At 52.1% G+C, this 20,703-nt stretch overlaps 1 protein-coding gene across 1 annotated transcript; it reads right to left on the bottom strand.

The window, feature by feature from the left end:
- Window positions 1-881: 881 nt before the first annotated feature.
- On the bottom strand, window positions 882-3,554 carry CCN1 (cellular communication network factor 1). The gene is made up of 5 exons (XM_075710697.1): window positions 3,321-3,554; window positions 2,991-3,207; window positions 2,272-2,619; window positions 1,923-2,125; window positions 882-1,688 (listed from the first exon to the last, which is right to left on the bottom strand). The coding sequence occupies exons 1-5, from the start codon at window positions 3,552-3,554 to the stop codon at window positions 1,389-1,391; spliced, it is 1,302 nt and encodes a 433-aa protein (XP_075566812.1). The 3' UTR covers window positions 882-1,388.
- Between the last annotated feature and the right edge of the window lie 17,149 nt (window positions 3,555-20,703).

Here is a 20,703-nt window from a genome sequence, read left to right as displayed (position 1 = left end):
CCTTGGTTAGCCACATGTCATCTGTGTCCCACAGTATCAAGCGTAATTACGTATTTAAAAAGTGGGAAGGGGAGGTGAGGAAGAGAAAAGAGTGGCTGCTTTGCCTCTTACTCTATTGGAGAAGTACTTGAAATTCCTCACATTCTTCTCCTGTTAACAGTATGTTTACTTTTCATCACTGGGTTATTAGGATTAACAAAAAGTCATTGCTTCAAGCTCATTTAATTTGAATTTAGTGAAAGCAAACTACCTCCCGCGGACTGTAGGAAACATTCTTCTGCCACAGAAATGTATTAATTTGCAAAAAGCAGCCACCAAAAAATGTGAGACCCGACGACCACTTCCACCCCAACGTTCAACATCACCGTGCATGCGCTGCATTCTAATGAAGCACCTTATGTTGCAAATTCCAGGCCGGTTTGAATAATCTGACAGTCTAATTAACAGCGCAGTCTCTCTCTCCAACATTTGCTTTCAATGCTAAGCAGCTTTTTCTGTAGAGGCTTTCTAGAGCATGGGGTTGCAGGCTGCATGGCTCACTTCAAAATGTCATTTACCCAAAGAATGAGATTCAGCTTTCTAGTTCCTTGCTGCATCTGTAGTAGAGCTCGTTTTTTCAGAGAATCTAAGCTTTTCACAATTCAAAGTTTTCACAGAAAGCTCTTGCATTTGCTGCAATTGTCTGTTGCCTATCAGAATGCTCTACTAAGAGTAGTTAGGTAAATATTTCTTTATTAAATGATTAATTCCATAAATAAATTCTTTTAATTCATTGCATATAAAATTAAAATCATTTACAACTTATTCCAGTATTACAGGGGCTGGAAGGGGTAAAAAAAAAACCAAAATAAACCAAAAAACAAAACAACATCAGAGGAAAACAAAAAAGCTACAATTTGATAAATAAAATACTCAGCTTTAAAACAACTGATTTCTGTTTGCCATTAAACTACAGTTGGTACATAATAGCTGCCACTGTGAACACCCCACAAGTGCCCACCTCAGGAAGGAATGTAACTTCCAACTTGGTTGGGAATGGGTGGGAGAAGATGGAGGGAAGGGGAAGAAGCATAGTGTTAAATTGAACAGGATAGGGAAAAAAGAAAAAGTTTTCATAACCGGAACAAAACATTTATCTGATCACTTACAAACAGAAAACAGTATATAATTAGGTAAGGTGCTCCAAAAAGAAGCAGTAAACTTGCTCCAGTACTATGAAGCTTTAAAGTATGCTTAAATCTCTGTTGCATTAGCGTCCAGTTGCACAGTGCACTCTCGTAACATCTCAATGTTGCCCTCAAATGGGCAGGGCACCACTTCCACCAGAGGTCCTTTCTCCATGGCTGGTTACTTCAAAATTCTGTTTAGCATCCCACCCCCAATGCGACTTAGTCCCTAAATTTGTGAATGTCGTTGACTAGTCTGTAGTAGGGGTAAGCTTCATTTGCGTGCGGACAGTTGTAGTTGCATCGGCAGGACTGGATCATCATGACGCTCTTGGTGAAGGTTTCCCCGTCGTCGCAGCGGAACCTGATCTTGACAGTCCTGGTCTGCTGAGGGGTACAGCACCTGCCGTCCACGCAGGAGCCGCAGTACTTGGGGCGGTACTTCTTCACGCTGGAACAGCCGGCGTAAGTAAACTTCACTGGGGATGGGGACTTCTTAGTCTTGGTACATTTTTTTCCCTTCTGTAAAGGAGAGGCAACAACACTGTTAGTGGGAGACACTTCTCCAGCCTCTACCCTCTACCCAAAGCAGTCTGGAAAGAAGAGGAGCGCCAGAAGAGTCTGTATTTACCTTCAGGGAGGCATAGCTAGGCTCGCCACACCTGTTAGTGGGAGACACTTCTCCAGCCTCTACCCTCTACCCTCTACCCAAAGCAGTCTGGAAAGAAGAGGAGCGCCAGAAGAGTCTGTATTTACCTTCAGGGAGGCATAGCTAGGCTCGCCACACGGCCTCACTTCACATATCCTGGTCTCTTTGATGAGCTTGCAGTCGGGGTTGTCGTTGGTAACCCTCGTGGAGATGCCAGTTCCGCACGTCTTCGAGCACTGGGACCAGGAGGTCGTTTGCACGATGCATTTGGGATTCTCAAAAGCTCGGCTTTGTGGCTCGGATCCAAAAACTGGAAGAGAGGAGGGCTTAGCCTAAATACATCCTCTCAGCAGTTCTCTTTGCTTTCCACCGGGGTCTAAGGGGTCGCAGAGCCACCCTCCCGCCTCCTCCCCTTAACTGTCACCGTCACTGTCACTCGGCTTAACCCATACTCACCAGGTAGCATTTTCAGGCCTCCTTTCACAATGGCAATTAGCTCATTGTTCCTGGTTAGTTCGCCTTCGGAATCATCCAGACCAAACTCTTTGCTGAAGAAGCCTTCCAGCTCATCCAGCGCATCCTTGCTCTCATCGCAGACCCACTCTTCGCAGCACTGCCCGGGGACTTTGACCAGCCTGGGGCTGGGACAGCCCAGGTTAGGGAGAGAGAGCTCCTGCGGGCAGAGCGGGATGCAGCCCACAGCTCCATCTATGCACGTACACTGGTGTTTACAGTTCGGCTGGAAGCTTTCACCGTTCTGGTAGATTTTGGAGTTATATTCACACGGTCTCCCCTCGGACTGCGCTGCAGGGATCAACAGAGAGGGGAAGGAGGGAGTCAGCGGCGGGGATCGCTCGTTTAAGCGCAGGTATTTGCTGGGCTGTTAGATTCGATTTACGGTGGAGCTCCCTACAATCCCCCGGGGACGCGGGGCCAGAACAATAAGTTAGTCAGGAATCACTTTTCCTTATGTGCGTTTAGCGCAGCCCAGACATACTGAATCGCATTCCAGACTGCTGAAGTCATGTGCCTTTCTGCCAAGCTACCAACAACAAAGCATAACCATACATGGACTCGAAATTACTAAAACTGCGGCACTACGGAGACTCGGGGGGGGGATTTTGTTTTGGTTTGGGTTATTTTCTCCCGGGGGAGGCGGAGGGCGAGCCGCTTACCTCTGCAGATGCCCTTCAGCGCGGCGGGGCTGGCGCCGAAGTTGCACTCCAGCCCCTTGGTGTGGTCGCAGGGCTGCACCCGGCTGCAGTCCTCGTTCAGCTGCTTGGCGCAGACCTTGCAGCAGCCGCAGCCGTCCGGCACCAGCCCCACGCCCGGGGCGCACTGCGGCACGGCCGCCGGGCACTGGCAGACGGCGGGGCAGGGCGAGCCCAGAGCCTGCGGGAGGGGAGCGGTGGCCGGTGAGTGCCGGGAGCGGCCCGGCGCGGCGCGGCGCCTCCCCACCACCACCACCACCACCCCCCGCCTCCGGGCAGCGCCGCGGCACTTACCAGGCGGGCCAGGCAGAGGAGAGCGGCCGCCAGAGCGGGGCGGGCGCCGGCGGAGCCCATGTCTGGCGCCGGGGGTGCGGGAGCGCGGCGGAGGCGGCGGGCGCGGAGCGGGGCCGGCGCGGTCTGAGGCGGCGGCGGGCGCCACCGCCTTATATAGGGCGCGGGGCCGCCGCGTGCGCCGCGGCGCTGACGTCGCGCGTTCCGGGCCGCGGCCGCGTCCAGCGCTCGCGGCATCCCAGGAATGCGGCTGGCGCGCGGCGCGGCCGCCCCGCCCCGCCCCGTCCCCCCGGCACCGCGGGGTCCCCCCGCCCGCCCGCCCGCCGCTGCCGGGGCCCCGCACGCCTGGGGGCTGCCCCGCCGCGGCACGGCGCGCCCCGAGGCCACGGAGGCTTCTCCCTGCTACGCGTGTATTTTTTGTTTGTCTGTCTGTTTTTTTTTTTACTTCCCCCGTTATCCTTACAGATGCACATAAACACCAGGGTGTTAAAACAAGGGGCGTTGGAGGCTGTGCCGGTGGGTGCCCTGCAGGACAGCCGGCCCCGGCACCGGAGGGGACTCGCATCTGCCCGACACCCCCCCCACTCGCCCCCCCTCCCTCCCTGGGTGCTGCGGGACCGACCGCCGGACTGCTGCACCGGGCTGTACAGTGCTTTACCGGACTGTACAGTGCTTTACCGGACTGTACAGTGCTTTACCGGGCGGTACAGGGCTGCACCGGGCTGTACAGTGCTTTACCGGGCTGTACAGTGCTTTACTGGGCGGTACAGGGCTGCACCGGGCTGTACAGTGCTTTACTGGGCTGCACCAGGCTGTACAGTTCCTTACCGGGCTGTACTGGGCTGTACCGGGCTGTACTGGGCTGTACCGGGCTGTACAGTGCCTTACCAGGCTGTACCGGGCTGTACAGTGCTTTACCGGGCTGCACCGGGCTGTACAGTTCCTTACCGGGCTGTACAGGGCTGCACTGGGCTGTACAGTGCCTTACTGGGCTGTACTGGGCTGTACCGGGCTGTACCGGGCTGTACAGTGCCTTTGCACCGGGCTGCTTCACGTGCATTACACTTCCCACACGGCAGCCTGGCCGTACCCGGGATTTTGCCCTTCCTGCTGCTGTTTTGGGGAGAAAGGGGAGGTTCCACATCGCCGCAGAGCCCGGCGATGCCCAGTTTTGGGGCCCGGAGCGAAGCGGCGGGCAGTGCTGGGCCCCGCAGTGAGCACCCTGGCTCACCCGCGTAGCGCCCGTTCCGCTGTCCCTCGCTCGAGCTGGGCACCCTCGAACAGTATTTCCCCGTTGAAGTTTAAGGTTTGGGGTTGGGGAGGAGAGTTTAAGCTTCTGTTGTGGCGTCTTTTCTTTTCATGGCTGTAAGTATTTCCAGATGGGGATTTAGACACCAGACGTAACAATATTTCCATATTTGGTATAGCAGTAGCCTGCGTTTTTCACATTTTTCTGCTCTGTTATCCAACCACAAAGCATTCTTGACAGCTTCAGATGTTGTTAAATATAGCCTTAACTTCTGTTCCCAGGGCAGGAAATTCTTTGGAATTCCTGTTTTTCACGCAATCCGTCTATCATGATTTAGGAGAACTGTGCTGGAGGAGCCAACTGGCGTTACACTGCAGTTTGCTCCTTTATTGAAAAAAGCCCAGCAGTTGGGTCTGCTACCCAACGGCGTTACAATAAGTCCCCATTCCAGGGATTTTTTTTCTCTGCAAATGAGATTATTGTTCCTAACACAAGTTTGGGGTTTCTTTCGGTCGCCTTCAAGGCTGGGAGGTGGAGGAGCAGATTCAGAGGAAAGGCGAAACTTTGCCAAAAAAAAAAAAAAAAAAAAAAGACCAAACCAAAAAAAAAACCAACCCAAAACCTCCAAAGCCCACGAAAAGCGGATGGGGGGAGGGGGCGAGGGAGACAGTGGAGAGGGAGGGGATGCGAAGAGGAGGGGGATGCGATTAACCTGTCTGCGTAGCGTTTCCATACAGTAAGTGTCTGCGCGCCGCGCTTCAAGGATGGGCACCCACGGCGGGGACGCGGCAGCAGCCCCGCTGCTCGGAGGAGCGAAGCCCCGACGTCTCGTCACCTGGCCGGTGCCACGGCCGAAAGGGTTACGGAAAGGACCGATTCGTGGGGACCGTGCGCATGGCTGCGGGTAAGCGCTGCTCCCCGCGCCGTGCCCTCCGCGCGGGGGCCGGGGGGCGCGTGTGCGTGCGTGCCCCTCTGCGTGCGTTGTGTTGTATTTCGATACCAGCGGGAATAATAAGGCAGCCTTGTCGGACCTTGCCGGAGCTGCAGAAAAGGGGGTTTGTTGTTGTCTTGGGAGCGCCGCTCCTGGACGTGGCGTTGGCCGGAGGAGCGCGGCGGGGGGACGCTGGCTGCCAGGGAGGCGCAGGCGACGCAAGAAGGGGTGCACACAATAGGGCCCCTGTTCGGGCAGCAGCCTGAAGCCTTACGGCGGGCTTTCCAAAAACATACACACCGTTTTGTTTCACTTCTCCAGCGTGCATCTTCCTCCGAGCGGCTCCAGCCCCGGGGACGGAGCGGGGCTGATGGAGACAGCCCATTGCCCGCGGTCCAGCAGCACGGGGGGACCGGCACCGGCACGGTGGGGATGGGGATGGGGATGGGGACGGGATGGGGAGCCGTGGGATGGGGAAGCCTCTCCCCGCCGGGCACGCCGCGGCCCCGGGGACGGAGGCGGGGGCAGTGCGATGGGTGTCCCCGTCGGAGGGACACGGGTGCCGCTCCGGGCCCCCTTCTCCTGCAGGGATGTCCCCACCGGGCAGGAGGGCCGGCGTCCCCAGCGCTGCCATCCCTCCTCCCGGCGGTGCGCCCGTGCCCAGGCCAGGCCTGATGGAGGGCTCCCGTTGCAGGGGTTTACCCCCCCACACACCACCACCCAATTTATTTTCTTCGTGTTTTTCTTTTCATTCAAGTAAATTAGATCCATGTTTTACGTTGTGGTGGTTTTGTGGTTCGGGGAAGGTGACGGGATGAAAGCTCCGGCCCCTCTTTGCCCAGAACTTGCTCTACCGAAGGCGGCAGTGGTTTTCTTCATCACTCGCACGCCTCAAAATTTGACCAGAAAGGACAATAGCTGAAAGGGAAATTCAGTCTTTCGCTACACGCAGCTATCTCCCGAGACTGCCAGTATATACCATTTAGTGCCATTTCTGATGACAGGAGTTATTTTATGTGTCCGTTAAGAATTGGACAGAGACCACCGGCGAACTCAGAAGGTTGCCAGTAATGGCAGTAATGACTTTCCATCCCTACTGATTTGGCTGAGCCCCAGCTGGTGACGAGGAGGAGCAAGGCTCGGTCCCGTTGCCAGACTCCAAGCTATCCAGTACGCCGGGCTTCCCTTGGTTTTGGAGAGGCATGCATGGTTTTTGGTTTTTTTTTTTTTTCTGTGGCACTTGAGTTTTAAAACTTTTAACGGTGTTTTTTTAAATGGAGAATCTGAGCGGTACTTTTTCCCCCGGGCTGACTCTTTATGCAGCAGCGTTGTGATCAGGAGGGACAAGTCTGTGATTCAATGCAATTTGATTAAGTAAAATTTTGAAAAATTTTGAAAATTTTTCAAAAATTTTGAAGAAGCTGAAGGACCCGGCACACCAATGCGTGGTTAAATTGGCCAGTTTTGCTTTTCAGGGATTTATGCAAACACTTGTTTATTTAATTACATCTAATTTAAGGACGCGCACCAAGCGTTTTGCTTTGATCTATGACTTTCACAACATTCAGCAAATGCCACAGGAAAAGTCGATGAATAGCGCCTTTTCTCACTCGCTTTCGTGTCTTACCACGCATTCACACAACTTCGATGGGAAACTGTAACTGAACCTCCATTTGCTGAAAAAAAGGTCACTTCGAAAGCTTTGAAGCGCCTTTTAACAAACCTGTCCTGAATTTCAAGTAGTTGACAACACTTGAGATGGGTTGAGTTTCTTCGGAGTTCAGGTTAGACTGTGACCCTTTCATAGGCTTTCCCCGCACACGATTCCCTGTCGCAAGCTGTGACCCAGCGTTTACCTTCCAGGCTGCGCCTACGTCTCCTGGATGTACATCAGGAAAACAGGAAAAAGTTTGGACTATCTTCCTTTTTAGATTTTTGTTCGGCGTAACGGATTGTGCCAGACCTTTGTTGTCCTAAGTGAACTGGGAAATACTCCCTGCTTCACGTCATGAAGAGTATTTTACTGGCTGCTCACTTTTTATGCCGTAGGCAACCGCTGTTTGTCAGGTAAAGTCTGCTGGGAGCTTGGCTAATGCGAAGCAGGAATTCGAAACAGTTGGCTTATGCAGCAGGTATTACAGATTTACTGAGTATATCCTGTCATTTTCACAGGCCTGTGTCTCTCCAGGGAAAGGACTTTTCAGCAAAACAAATCAAGAAAAAAACCCCCAAACTGAATGGTCTCTCTTCCTTCCGCCCAGCATCAGCTTTTCGTGGCCGTGCGTAGGGACCGCCGAGCAGCGTCAAGTGCTGCGTAGGGCGGAGGCTCCTCCGGGAGCCGGTGCTCCCGCTGACAGTAAGTATCCGGCACCAAACCGGAGCACACCAGAGGTTTACAGCCACGTGAATTCCGGGGAAAGACCTCGCTAAACCCAGCGCCCAGCCCTTTCTCGTACCGTGTTTAGCTTCCTCTTTCTCATTCTCTTTTTCCTCTGGCCGTCCTTTCCCATGCGTTTCTTCCGTCTCTTTCTCTTCCGTCTCTCCTCCTCCTTCTTCTCCTTTTCCCTGTTCCAGTCTTTTTCCCTGTGGCCTTTCTTCTTCTAATGTTTACCTACCTTGGGCTGGGCCTCTCCGGCAGCCCCTGCCAGGCCGCCGGTTCCTGCTGCCCTAAATCAGTCCTCCCAGAGTCAATGGCTCCTCTCACCCACTCGCAGGAGGTGCAAACCCAGTGGGGCAAATTAAGCATAGCGACGCGCGGGCAGAGCGGCCGAGTAGCCAGAACGCTTCAGCAGCTAAAATTGAAGTGGGTTCAGATTTTTTTTTTTTTTCCTCCTTGCTTTGATTTGCTCGGAGTTTATGCTGGATTCTTTTGAGTATGGCATTTCCTATTTGTTTTCTTCCTCTTCCCTACTACCCTCCTTTTAGCTGTGCTCATGCCTGACGGTTTTTATATAGCCTGCGCCCTGCCTGTGGTTTCTAATATTTAGGGGGGTTTTTGCTTTGCAGTATTGGTGCGCTGAGAGGCACGTTGCTTTGTAGGTGCGCTGCGTTCTCCTCTGGCTGCTGTCGAGGTGTCGCAGAGGTTCCCGTTGCGTGAAAGCGAAAGGGGGACTTGTGAGCCTCCTGACTCTGCAGGGGAACAGGGAAGGGAAATTTGCAGTAATATTCAGTTGTGCTCATGGCTGCTTCGGTGTGTGAACTGCGCTGCCGTACAGATGCGTACACAGACACAAGTAAGGGACGTAGCAGCGTGACAAGAGGCGAGAAGCATCCCTTGCTGGCGGTCAGCGTGTTCCCGTCGAACCGCTGCCCGGCAGTGCGTGCTGCATGGCTTTCCCGCCCCAAGCTGGATGCAGAAACGCAAAGCAGTTACAGCCAGCTCCTCCTTGGCTCCTCCTGCCCAGTCAGAGACTCAAAATACCTTTGTCACTGTCATTCAAGGATCTGGCATTAGCTTTATTTTAGTACCAGCCACTACTGTTTTCTCAGTGAGGTGGGTGGATTACTTAATATATATTCACCTAATCCCAGGCACATGTACTTCAACGCTAGGCTACATTCAGAAGAAGCAATTTGCATCAGGCACATCCCTATAGCTGAAGTTTGCAATGAGAAGACTGTTACAGGCTTTGGCTCTCCATGCCACAAAAAAAAAAATAAAAATCAGGTGGTCCTAGCTAACACCTGTCTGCAGATGGATTTCTTAGTCATGCCTATTGTTTTCATCCTGTGCAGTGCTGTAGCTTGCAAATGATAGCAATATAGCCTGAAATCTCTTTATATATTCTAGAAAAAAGATTTTCACAGCTGTGTCTCCTGAGTTTCATGAAGGAGGCTGAGGCATCAGGAGCAGACACAGGTTCTTTCTCAGCGTCAGCTGAGATGAAGGTCCCTGACAGGGATCCAACCCCAGAGAGTTAATCATCCCAAACGACCTCAGAAGAAATTTCTCCTTAACTTTAGACTTTGGTCCTCAGACTGCAGCACGTCCCAGCAGAGCAATGCATGCGAACCAATGGCTGTTAAGACGAAATGAGCAAGCTCAAAAGAAAGTTGCTGTCGTGGTTCAGCCCCAGCCAGCAACTAAGCACCACGCAGCCGCTCGCTCACTCCCCCTGCCCCGATGGGATGGGGGAGAGAATTGGAGGAGTAAGAGTGAGAAACACTCCTGGGGTGAGATAAGAACGGTTTAATAATTGAAATAAAGTAAAATAGTAATGCTAATAGTAACAGTATAATAATGATAATAATAATAATGATATACGAAGCAAGTGATGCACAATGCGATTGCTCACCACCCGCCAACTGATACCCAGACAGTTCCTGAGCAGCGATCGCTGCTCCCGGCCAACCCCCCCCAGTTTCTATACTGAGCATGACGCCATATGGTATGGAATAGCCCTTTGGCCAGTTTGGGGCAGCTGTCCTGGCTGTGCCCCCTCCCAGCTTCTTGTTTACCTGGCAGAGCATGGGAAGCTGAAAAGTCCTTGACTAGCATAAGCAGTACTCAGCAACAACTGAAAACATCAGCGTGTTATCAACATTCTTCTCCTACTAAATCCAAAATACAGCAGTATGCCTGATACTAGGAAGAAAATTAACTCTATCCCAGCCGAAACCAGGACAGTTGCTCATGATTGCAAGGAGTTACTGGAGCTAGCTGAACCTGATTGCAATCAGTTGGGTTGTGCCCGAGAAATCCTTGATCAAAGCACACTTCAGGCTGTGGTCCATAATGGTTGTCAGCTGCTGTCTGCCCCAGTCTACAGCTTAACTGCACCTCTGAGACAACAGGCTCCTGCTTGTATCTGTGTTGTGGGACTGTGTGCCCCAGAATATGCTCTCTTCCATACCTTCAGGTTTGTTTGTTTTCTTTTTCTACGATTGGAATACATGGCAAACTCTTCTTTCCCCAAAGGTGTTTTGTTTCCTTGCAGTTAATAATCACAGCTACGTTTCCTGAAGGTTAGTCTGTGTCAAAGCCAGGGGAACCTCTGCTTGCCTTCTGATGTCTTCCCTCCCTCCCTGCTGTTCATGACCTGATGGAAGAGTTTCTTATCGCTGATATGTGGATATTCAAAGGACCTGCCTAGCCTTTGGTTTTGAGAACGCATTTTTGTAACTATTTTCTTGAAAAAAATGAGAATTGATCAATATATTTTTTTTTTCCTTTGCATGCAAATAGAAGGGGAGGCCTGATCTGGCAGGATGCTGAACGTGCTCTGCCATACAGTGAATTCTGCCACTTACTGGGCTTTCCAGGCTAGCGGCTGGAAATGTCACAGGATTAATTTTAGAATCCCCCGAGGTGCCTGTTGGCTTTGTTCAGAATCATTACTCATTCTCTGCTACGTACACAAGCTTATTAAAACACGGTGAGACCTTAGTTGTGTTTGCTGCGTTACTGTTTATTTCCATTCTGTGCCATCTGGGCTCTTACCCTTTGCCTACTGCTATGTTACACGAGCACCTTGCAGCGGCAGCTAGCTGTGTTCTTCAGTTGTGCGCGCTTATCTTACGGCATGCGCGAGCTAACCCATGCAAGCAAGCCAACCACAACCTCTTCCAGGGCTACTCTGCTGCTGGAGACTTGCGCCGTTCTCTGGCTTGTGCCCCTTGCTTCTGGTCCGTGATTGTAGTGAAAAAATCAATAGCAGACAAATAAGTAGACACGATGTCATCCTTGCAGATAGGGAGGACTTGCAGGCAGCCAATAGATCATGTATGTGCTTTAAGAATGTTTGTGGAGACGGAGTTACGATCCAAGAATGCGCAAATAGCTGCCCATCCCAGCCTTAACGTGCCTGCGATTAGGGAGAAGTGCTAAACCATCTCTAGACTTGATTAGCATCCAAATCTGAAAGATGCGCCTTGCGCCGTGGAGCTGGTCGGGGTGATTTTTCTCGGGGAGTGAAGAAGAAGCTATGTGAATGGAATCTCTTCCTCGCCTTACCTCAGCTGGCGGCTAAAATAAAACTGGAGGGAGCCGGCTGGGAGAGCTGGTGGGCTGCTCTGCGGAAGGGTCCTCGCGTGGGCTCCGTCCAGGAGCGAGGAGCCCGGCAGCCTGCGCAGCCCCGCGGGGAGAAGGGCATCCCTGAGCCGGCCAGGACGCCGGCCCGCTGTTTTCCCAGGGACCCCTGTCCTCAGGAAGCAAAAGGTTAGCAGGGGCTATCGGCAGACTGCTTTGGCGCGGAGACTTTTTTACGACTGCGTTAACGTATCTTTTCCTGTTGTTGTACAGAGACTATGACTCCTAGCGTCAGCGTTGAGATGAAAGCAGGACGTCTTTTGCGTGGAGCAAGCATTAAAAGCTAGCTGTTATGTTAATCATAAAAGAAAATCCGTGCCGGCTGGCGGCTATTTACTTTCGGAGAAGTTTGCTTTTGCGTTGTTACTCTTTCAACTCTCGCGCTCACCTGTATCCTTTTGTGCATGGCCAACCACGTGCCTGTCACCGTCCTCTTACTGCCTACCCTGGCGTCTGCTTCTGAAACGCCCCACGAGCTCAACTTTTAGGGGATAATTTGGGATCCGAGCAGAAAAATGGGAGATAGGGTGGGTCTTTCAGGTGAGCAGCGTGTGATAGCGCGGTAGTGTTTGTAACCGGTTGAGAGAGGAGAGCCTCTGGCTTCAAGGAGCGGGCTTTCTCAGGATGCGCCCATCCAGTGCTTAACGGGGCCGTGTCAAAACAAAAATCATTGATTAAAAGCGCGCCTCACTTGCGCTGCTAAAAACACTTCTGGATTATACAGGCTGAAAACAGTAAATATTTAATGTACAGGTTTACTTTTCCTGGTTTATAGAGAGCTCAGTGGGCCTGACAGAGCAGCGAGGCAGATGTGTTTATGGCGAGGGTACAATGCTGCAGTGTTTGGCCTGCGAGCACCGCAGGGGCACGCTTGGAAAAAATAAAAAGTGTTCCATTTACATTGGGGGAAAAAATCCTGAGAATGTTTCTATTAATATTAGCTGGTGTAAAACCCCAAATTCTACATTTCAGGCCTTACATATTTCAAAAATAGAGGACTGGATGGTGGTTGGTGAGGATGTGGGGTACGAGACGTTTCCTCGCTTACGTAGCCCGTGAAAGGGACGGTGGCGGTGGCAGCTCTTGCAGGAGAAGCGGGCTGTGGCCGAAATGCCCCTGGTGAAGGTCGGGTGTGAAGCGAAGAGTTGAGGAGCGAGCAGAGCGGGGCAGCAAACCCTGTGCACGGGCAAGCGGGTGCAGGGGGGCACAGGCCAGCGTGCCATGCCCGGGGTTTTCCGCAGACGAGGAGCTGGGGCTCAGGACCGCGGCTGAGAGCCTGGATGTTTTCAGTGTGCACGTTCCTAAAAGGCGAGAGGGAGCGGGTGCTGTGGGGAAAGCAAAATGTGCAGAGCCCTCCCCGCGCCATAGGATGCGCGCACATCCCACGCCTGCCAGATGCCGACAGGGATGGCGCAAAGCCACTTCCACGTTCAGGGGGATTTGTTTTGACACGTTAGCTTTGGTCTTGGCTGAGGTCTTAGCTGAGCGCTAGCTTCTGATCTCAATTATACTGATGTTAAAGCCCATTTATCTGGTCAAAATTGATGGCATTAATTAATTAGCACACATTAATTAACTGAAACAACTGACATTTGAGTTTCTGGAGAGCTCCCAAGGAACGGGTGGCTTGCATCTGCCTCCCTCCGATTTCCTCCAAAGTTATCCTCGGCTGAGAAGTGAGTTTATTTCGGTAATCTGATTAAATGGCTGGCAGCTTTTTAACTCTCGAAGAAAAAGGATTAACCTTTAAAAAGGGGTTCTTGGGCTGACTAACCTCTCAGGAAAATTTGCTGCTGAAGAAAAGTCGAGTCAGGAAGTAGAAGCCTGTATTAGGGCTGGCTAAGCACTCTATGATTAAATACAGCCATATATACATATAAAAAATGTAATAGTCATCTCAGTGTGTGAGTAAAGCTCGGAGCCCCGGCGAGGTTGTTTTGCTTTCCCACCACCTTCACCTGCAGCGGGACATCTTTCCCCAGCTGCAGGCGACCTGCCGTCCCGGTGACCCGAGGGGACGGGGCCGTCCCACGGGTACCTGCTCAGCGCAGGACAGCATCGTCCGGGTAAGAGCAGCTCGACACCTCTCCGTCCTGGGGCCTCGGGGCACAGGGGTGCTGGGCTGCCTTTGCCCTCAAGCCCTGGCTGCACCTTCCTCGTCTGCAAGCTCCTTGTCTGCCAAGTGCTGCCTTGGCCTCGTTGCTCCTGCTGCCTGAGGAGCTAACCAGCTTTCCTCCAGAGAAGGACAGGCTAGGGGCTACTAAGGCACGGTGAAGGATTGTTTCAGTTGAATTCTGCTTATAGAATCATAGAATCATTTAGGTTGGAAAAGACCTTTAAGATCATCCAGTCCAACCACTAACCTAACACTACCATTATAGAATCATAGAATCGTTTAGGTTGGAAAAGACCTTTAGGATCATCCAGTCCAACCATTAACCTACACTACCAAGTCCACTCTAAGCCAATCAAGGGTAGACTAGACTAAACCATGTCCCCAAGTGCCACATCTACCCGTTTTTTGAACACTTCCAGGGATGGGGACTCCACCACCTCTCTGGGCAGTTTGCCTGGCAGCTTGGCCATAACCTGCTCCTGGAATTGCCTGGCCATAGACCACCCTGTTGCACCTGGGGGCATCACAAAACGAGGGTTCCAGGAGAGGGAATATAGTGAGCAACAGCACTCGGGCCCGTTGCACATCCAGAAGGAGAAGTGGCAGAATAATGCAACTCTTTCTTTGCAAGCTGAATTACAGGCCGTGTTTCAATATGGCCTGCTCGTGCCTCTTTACCGTGCGTGAGTTGTGAGCACCGATTCAAGCAAACCCAGCCATCTCTAGACCCAAACTGAGATTCATTGATTCCAGCAGCAGCAGCAACGCTGGCCTGAGGCGCCCTGCTCTGCCGTGGCCGCTGCCCGGCGCCCCGTTCCCCTGCGTTTATGACCTCCTCTTTGCCATTAGAGCGGCACGCGGGTCTGCGGTAGAACAAAGACTCCAGCCCGCGTCTCCCAGGGGTAGCAAGCCAGCACATTAACCCACTGTGCGACCCGGCAAGGACTCGTGACTCTGGATTTTTACGGCAGGATGCCCTTGCCTGAGTAGCGCCCATTTAGGAGGCTACACCGTTGATGCACAGTCAGCTCCTGAAGGGCAGCTGGCATGGTGACAGCGGGCTTAAAAAATGCACGAATTGTCAGCTTCAGTCTGGATGTCACCATCATCTTAAGGCTAATGGACTCTTTCCTCAGCCAGCCTCCTGTCTGAATGGGGAGCACAGAAACATCCCGATGTTTATGGGATTTTAGCTAGATTAGTTACAAACCTATAAAGCAAAGAAAGAGACAGTTCATCCACTATTGGGGAGGGGAGTGTTAAAAATGCCACCTCAGATAAAATATTATGGGAGTTGAGTAACTGTAAATAAGAACCTTGCCTATGAAATAGCTTCTTATGTGAGCTTGGGATGAGGGCCAAGAGAATGTCTAGGGCTTGGGGAAATTTATTAGTGCAGATCAACAGGATTTCTGGGACTCGGGAGATGGGGTGGCAAAGAATTTGCCTGTTGGAGTCTGCACTTCCTCCATTCATGCCTGCAGCAGGAGTTTCACTTATAAAACTTTCAAGATGGTTCATTTGCATTTTTTGAATTTTCTTGGTTCTCATTAGCAGCTGCAGTTTTGTCCTGGGACTTGGGAGAGCTGGGTTCAAGCTCTGGGTTTCCACAGCCTGCCAGTGTGGTCTTGGACAAGTCACTCATCTCCCTGTGCTTCAATGCCGCTCTGTAGAGAGGAGATAAACATTATTTCCTGACTCAGGGGGATGTCAGGAGGGTGTGCTAAAGACTAGGAGGCATTCGGATACCTGAAGTAGGAGTGAGTACTATGGGTGCTTCTCGAATGACAAGAGCAGCCTGTATGGAGCAGCTACAATGCACAAGTTGACCCCTCGCAGAGGGAGGAATGGCATTTCGGTGGGGGACGATGGGTCTTCCCTTTGACCCCAGTCATTTAAGTCCCTGCCGTGATTCTCCCTACTCGGACACCTTTCTTCTGTACCCTTGCCAGTGCAAGCTGCCTGTCCTGATGGGGTCACCGGCATGCTGGTGATATTAGGGTCATCTTGGCTATGCCTTGCCTTGCCTTAAAAAAGGGGCACGGGCACATCAACTGCACACAACCTGGCAACCCGCCACCTTTTATCTGCCCCACTTTTCGTCTCCCTCATTCCCTTTCGCACCCTTCTGCTGTTCCTTATGCTATTCCTTACCTGTATTCAGCTTTCTGTCCAGGTTCTTCTAGCACGTGTCTCCCCTTCTGCAATCGCTTCGGTATTTCTGCCTCCACCTCCATCCTCACTCCCACATTTTGTCCGTGTTTTATTTTTCTTATCTTGTTTCTGGAACCCATCTTAGCCTCTCCTGTGTATTTCCCTTTTCCTCCCTCTAGTTCCAAGAGCTTTTCAGTAAACAGCATCCCTCTGCTATTCTGACTCATTGCGCACTGACAGTGGAAAGATTTCATCATGAAAGCGATGCAAAGATCTCCCAGTTTAGAGTGCGGGGTAGGTTAGGATGACCTCGCTCCGCCCGTCAAGCGAAGAGCCGCACGGTCTCATTCCTCAGCCGATGTTTATTTGGCAATTTATCTCGCGTTCAGTCGTTCTACATTCCCGCACCAGCGTAGGTACCTGTGCGTGCTGGGGGGATGCGGTATCATGCCCTGTATCACCCCGCTCCGGTATGATGGCCGAGAGTGCCTCAGCGGCTGTTGGTAATGTACTTAGCCGAAGTGTGGGAAAACTCTCAGACTTGAACTTCGCTTTGTATTTTCGTGCCATATGAAACTCGTTGAATGTTTGTCCTTCCCTTCACGTGGCTGCTGCCTGCTCTTGTATTGCACTGACATATGTGAAATCTATTTGGTCCCCGTTTTAATATGCTGCTTACAGTATAAATACAAAAACAGACAGTGCTTCTGAAGAGAAAGAAATGTAATTGTGGTGGTGGTTGTTGTTATAAATAGTGCAAAGGATTTAGAAGCTATTTAGCCTTTTGGGCAGGAATCGCAAGCGTTCTGTGTAATATAACCTTAAGGCTCTCGTATTTAGCTATAGAAGTCTTCCCAGTTGCGATTGGCCCAGTTCACTCATTACTGTTTGGCTTCGGTGCAGGATGAGGATGCTCTGTTCTTCAAGGGAATGAGGCTTAGCCTCCAAAACTGTGGTGTGCTAGATCCTATGCCCGACCCGTACATGCATATGGCGCTGTTAGTCGCAAAAATCGGGCATTTGCATGTGCAACTGGCCTGTTTGCATAAAGAACCGTGGTATTGCCACACACAAATTTTTGAGGTTGGTTCCTAAAATCAGTGCTGCATTTTTCCTCTGCTGGAGTGAAATGCAAATATTTATTTATTGACAGAGCTGGAGCTGATCGTTTTCCCTGTCCAGCTCTGAGCTGTCTGTTCCGTCAGATGAAAACAAGAAGTATTCTCATTTCTTTTTAAAATGCATTTGTTCATAACTGCGTTAAAAACAATCAGTGCCTGCTCTCTGCCAGCCCTGGTAGAGCGCTATATGTATTTTTGTGTGTGTGTGTGTATGTATGTATATGTATATCAAAAGGGGCTGAACGCCCAGAAATTCTCTTGGCAGCCCTGCTGTCTGGTTAGAAAAGGAAGTGAGCTACAAAATTTGAACATTCAGTTCTGAGACTTGAAAGCTTTCTGGATTTTATTACTGACTCAACAGGGTTTTCATTATGTATGTGGCCAAGAGGAGAGGTTTACGCAAGAGGAACATATTGTAGTTGAATATGTTTGTGATTTTACACATTGTTAAATAATTGAGATAACTAGATGTCTCCTAAATGGACAAAATAAATTAAGTGTTAGCAGCAGTATCACTGTGGCACAGACAAGTCAACACAAAAGAGTGGCCGCCCCCCATCTGAAAGCCGATTTCCAGTGCAGAGGGGTCTTGATCCAGATGATGAGTGGCATTTTGCTGTTGATGTGAATGGGAGCTGTCTTTTCCTCAGCATATCTGGAAGCCTCTCGCTGCCTGTCAGGCTCTTCTCTTCCACTCCAGATGATAGCATCGTCCTTTTTTTCTTTTCTTTTTTCTTTTTTTTTTTTTTTTTCGCTTTTTAGTAACTCAGTGCTATTTAAACAGCAGTTTGAAGCTACGTTTCTTCTGCTCTCATTTTCACGTTAGTTTTAGGAAGGAAAATATTTTGAGAAGCAGATTATCATGCAGAGAGAGAAGGTGTGGGATGCATGGGCTAAGCTGTAAATACAGACCAAGGCTGTGCCGGGCTGTCCCGCTCGCCTCCTGCAGCCGGGGATGTGCTGTCGGATCGCACCCTGCGACCGGTCGGCTCTGCCGCAAACCAGCTTGACAGGAAAGTGAATTCCTGTCCCACAGACAACGTGCTCCCAGCTAATTTTGCACTTGTTCATGTGATGGGTATTTATTCTTCATTGGCTTAAAAAGGTACTTATTTTTAAACCTCTGTGGTCTCTGGTGCCGTACAGTCTTGGTGCGTGTGTTCTCATGAAACTGCTGTCAGCGGGAAATGCTATCTATGTGCGCCTTTGCGTTTTACACGTGGGAAGCCAAGGCACAGGGAAAATATAAGATCACCGGATAATTCAGGCTGGAATTCAGAACCCAGCCTGAACCTCTCCCGGTCCCGTTTACGCCCAGCGCCTCCGCTGTGCGCACCACTGTGAGCAGCCTGGCTCTGCCTTCTGCGCAACCCCCCCGGAGGTGCCGGGGGCTGCGCTTGGGCCCCCCGCAGCCTCCCCTTCTCCAGGGCGACCAAGCCCCCACCTTCCCTCAGCCCAGCAGGCCGACGGCCGTCTTCGCTGCCGACTCGTGCCCGGCGCGCACGCAGGGAGCCTGCGTCTTCGTCGCGCCGCACCCCTGTCGCAGCCGCCGCGGGCGGGAGGGAGGATCGCCGGTTCCTTTAATGGGCACCGCGATGGCACGCTCGAAGCCGCGCCGTGGGTGCGCTGCCTGCGGCAGCAAACGCCATGGTCGCTGGAACGTGCTTGCCTTCGTTCTTGGTCTTTTTTTTAAAAATCATATAGCTTTAGGGCATATGACACCACCAGCGTCGTAAATCAAGCTGGGTAGCCTCTTATTTTTGCCTTTGATTTGTTCCATTTGTTCTGTCGTGTATCTTCATGGAGAAACATCTGCTCTCACTGTTCCTGTAGAAGATAGGTGTGAAGCGGTGTTGATGGCAGGAACAGCCAAGGTCTGGCACTGAACCACATGCAGGTCAGCAAAGTTCAAAGGTGTTTCCTTGCCGGTGCTACATAATTAGTCTCATTGAGAGTAAACACATATGCAAAATAGATCCACTTTTAGTGTGGGAAATGCAACGTGTGCCTGCCCAGCCGTGCGTACCAAGTTTATCAGCTTTTTTTCCACTCACCCCCCTGCGCTGTGCTGGGTGACCTGCGGCAGGGCTGTGCGGCGCTCGGGATGCTCGCCGGTCCTGCGCCCGGAGCGGGAGGTGGGAGAGCAGGGACCGCGCTGCTGGGCTTGCCGGGGACAGAGCGGGGGGCCCGGGGAGGCAACCGTGCTGATGCCCAGGAAGGTGAGTGGGAGCCCCTGTCACGGCTCCCTCCCGCCCTCGCTGTCCTCGGCTCCCGGAGGGGTGTGCTACGTGCCCAGTGCCTCCGGCCCTTGAGAAAGTTTTCATTTGTGGCTGCTAGACTCAGGACTGTGGGCTGCTCCTGCTTTATAGTACGATGGTTTTGTAATGCTGTTACGCTGGCTTTCTTATTAAAGGCGTATTTTTTTTTTTTTAGCCGCTTTTGCCTGCTAGTTCACTCTCTATTTTTGCGTCCATTGGATCAATTTCAGCCAACCATGAAACCATTTGTTTCCGAGAGATTAAGCCGGAGGCCGAGCCCAGGAAGGGGAGCAGCCGGGGGGAGGAGGGATACCCTGCCGATGCCCCGGGAGAGCCGGCGGCCTGAGCCCAGCTCCGGTTGGAGGCTGGAGGAAGAACCCATGGCGGGGAGGCAGAGGGCGAGGCCGCGAACACCCTGACCACAGAAAATGCCTCCTTGGCACTCCTATGGTCTTCAGACACCGGAAAGTCCAACCGCAAGACACAAATCCATAGGAAATGAGTTCTCATTAGTTCCACTGCCCACAGCGTGCTGATGGCTCCACCAGCGCTTCCAAGCGTTCAGTTTGGTCGAAGGGCTACTGGAAACTGGGCAGAAGGGCTACTGGAAACTGGGCGGATGTCTTCCCTGAGTCACCCTGCCTTTCCACCTCCCCAAGGTCGAGGTGCTTCGCAGGCCGGGGTGCTGCTAGAGGAGGTGATGCCCAGCCGTCCGTCGTCATACAGGCACCCAACCTGCGTCTGGCGTGCTGGCGCGCTGAAATCCATCTGGATCTTCTTCGTGGTTTTGCCAGAGATTTTGCTAACCAGAAAAACGTGGCATTATAAGAAGGCTGTACCGGCTCGTTATTCATATCCTCTCCCCGGTGAGAAGGAGCCAGAGAGCATGTTTTAAACGTAGCCCATGGTCAGATGGTGTAGGGAGTGCTGGAAGCCTGGGATGGTCTGGCAGAAAAATAATTTCCCCTTTTTAAAACCACTGAACAGCCCTTGTTCCTCCACACTCCAGCTGGTTAGCTTGGCCGTGCAGCCCGGGCATGGAGACGTGGCCGGATCCACTCCCGATGCCTCCCAGCACCCCTGGGTGAGCTCTTGCTGCCGCCTTCGCCTCCGCGGGCGAGGGACGGGCTCTGCCTTGCCTTTGGCTGCCGGAGAAGAGGGGCTGGGGGCCCGAAGGGACGTCCTTTCCTCGTCCCTTGCTGGCAGCTTTGCAGCTTATTTGCAGTGCAAAGAAATTGGGGGGGGGGGGGGGTGTTAATGTTTTGGAGGGAGGGTGTGCGTGGCACCGGAGCAGAGGCAGCAGGGCTGGGCAGGGGAGAGGGCCGGGGGTGCTGCCCAGTGTCGGTGCTGCCTCTTGGGGTTGGGTTCCCCTCGGGGGGTTTGGCCGCCGCTCCATCACGCTGTCCCGAGGGGAGCGATGGGAGGTGGTAATGCAGCGCCTGGGAGACGCTGTGCGGCACAGCACGCAGTTTAAGAGAAAAAATAAATAGCCCGTCGAGAGCATTGCTAGGGAAAAACTACCTGAATGC

This window comes from Pelecanus crispus, chromosome 5 (assembly GCF_030463565.1).
Source record: "Pelecanus crispus isolate bPelCri1 chromosome 5, bPelCri1.pri, whole genome shotgun sequence".
NCBI lineage: Eukaryota > Metazoa > Chordata > Aves > Pelecaniformes > Pelecanidae > Pelecanus > Pelecanus crispus.
The sequence above is the reverse complement of the archived record's forward strand: the minus strand, read 5'-3'. Positions and strand labels throughout refer to the sequence as shown.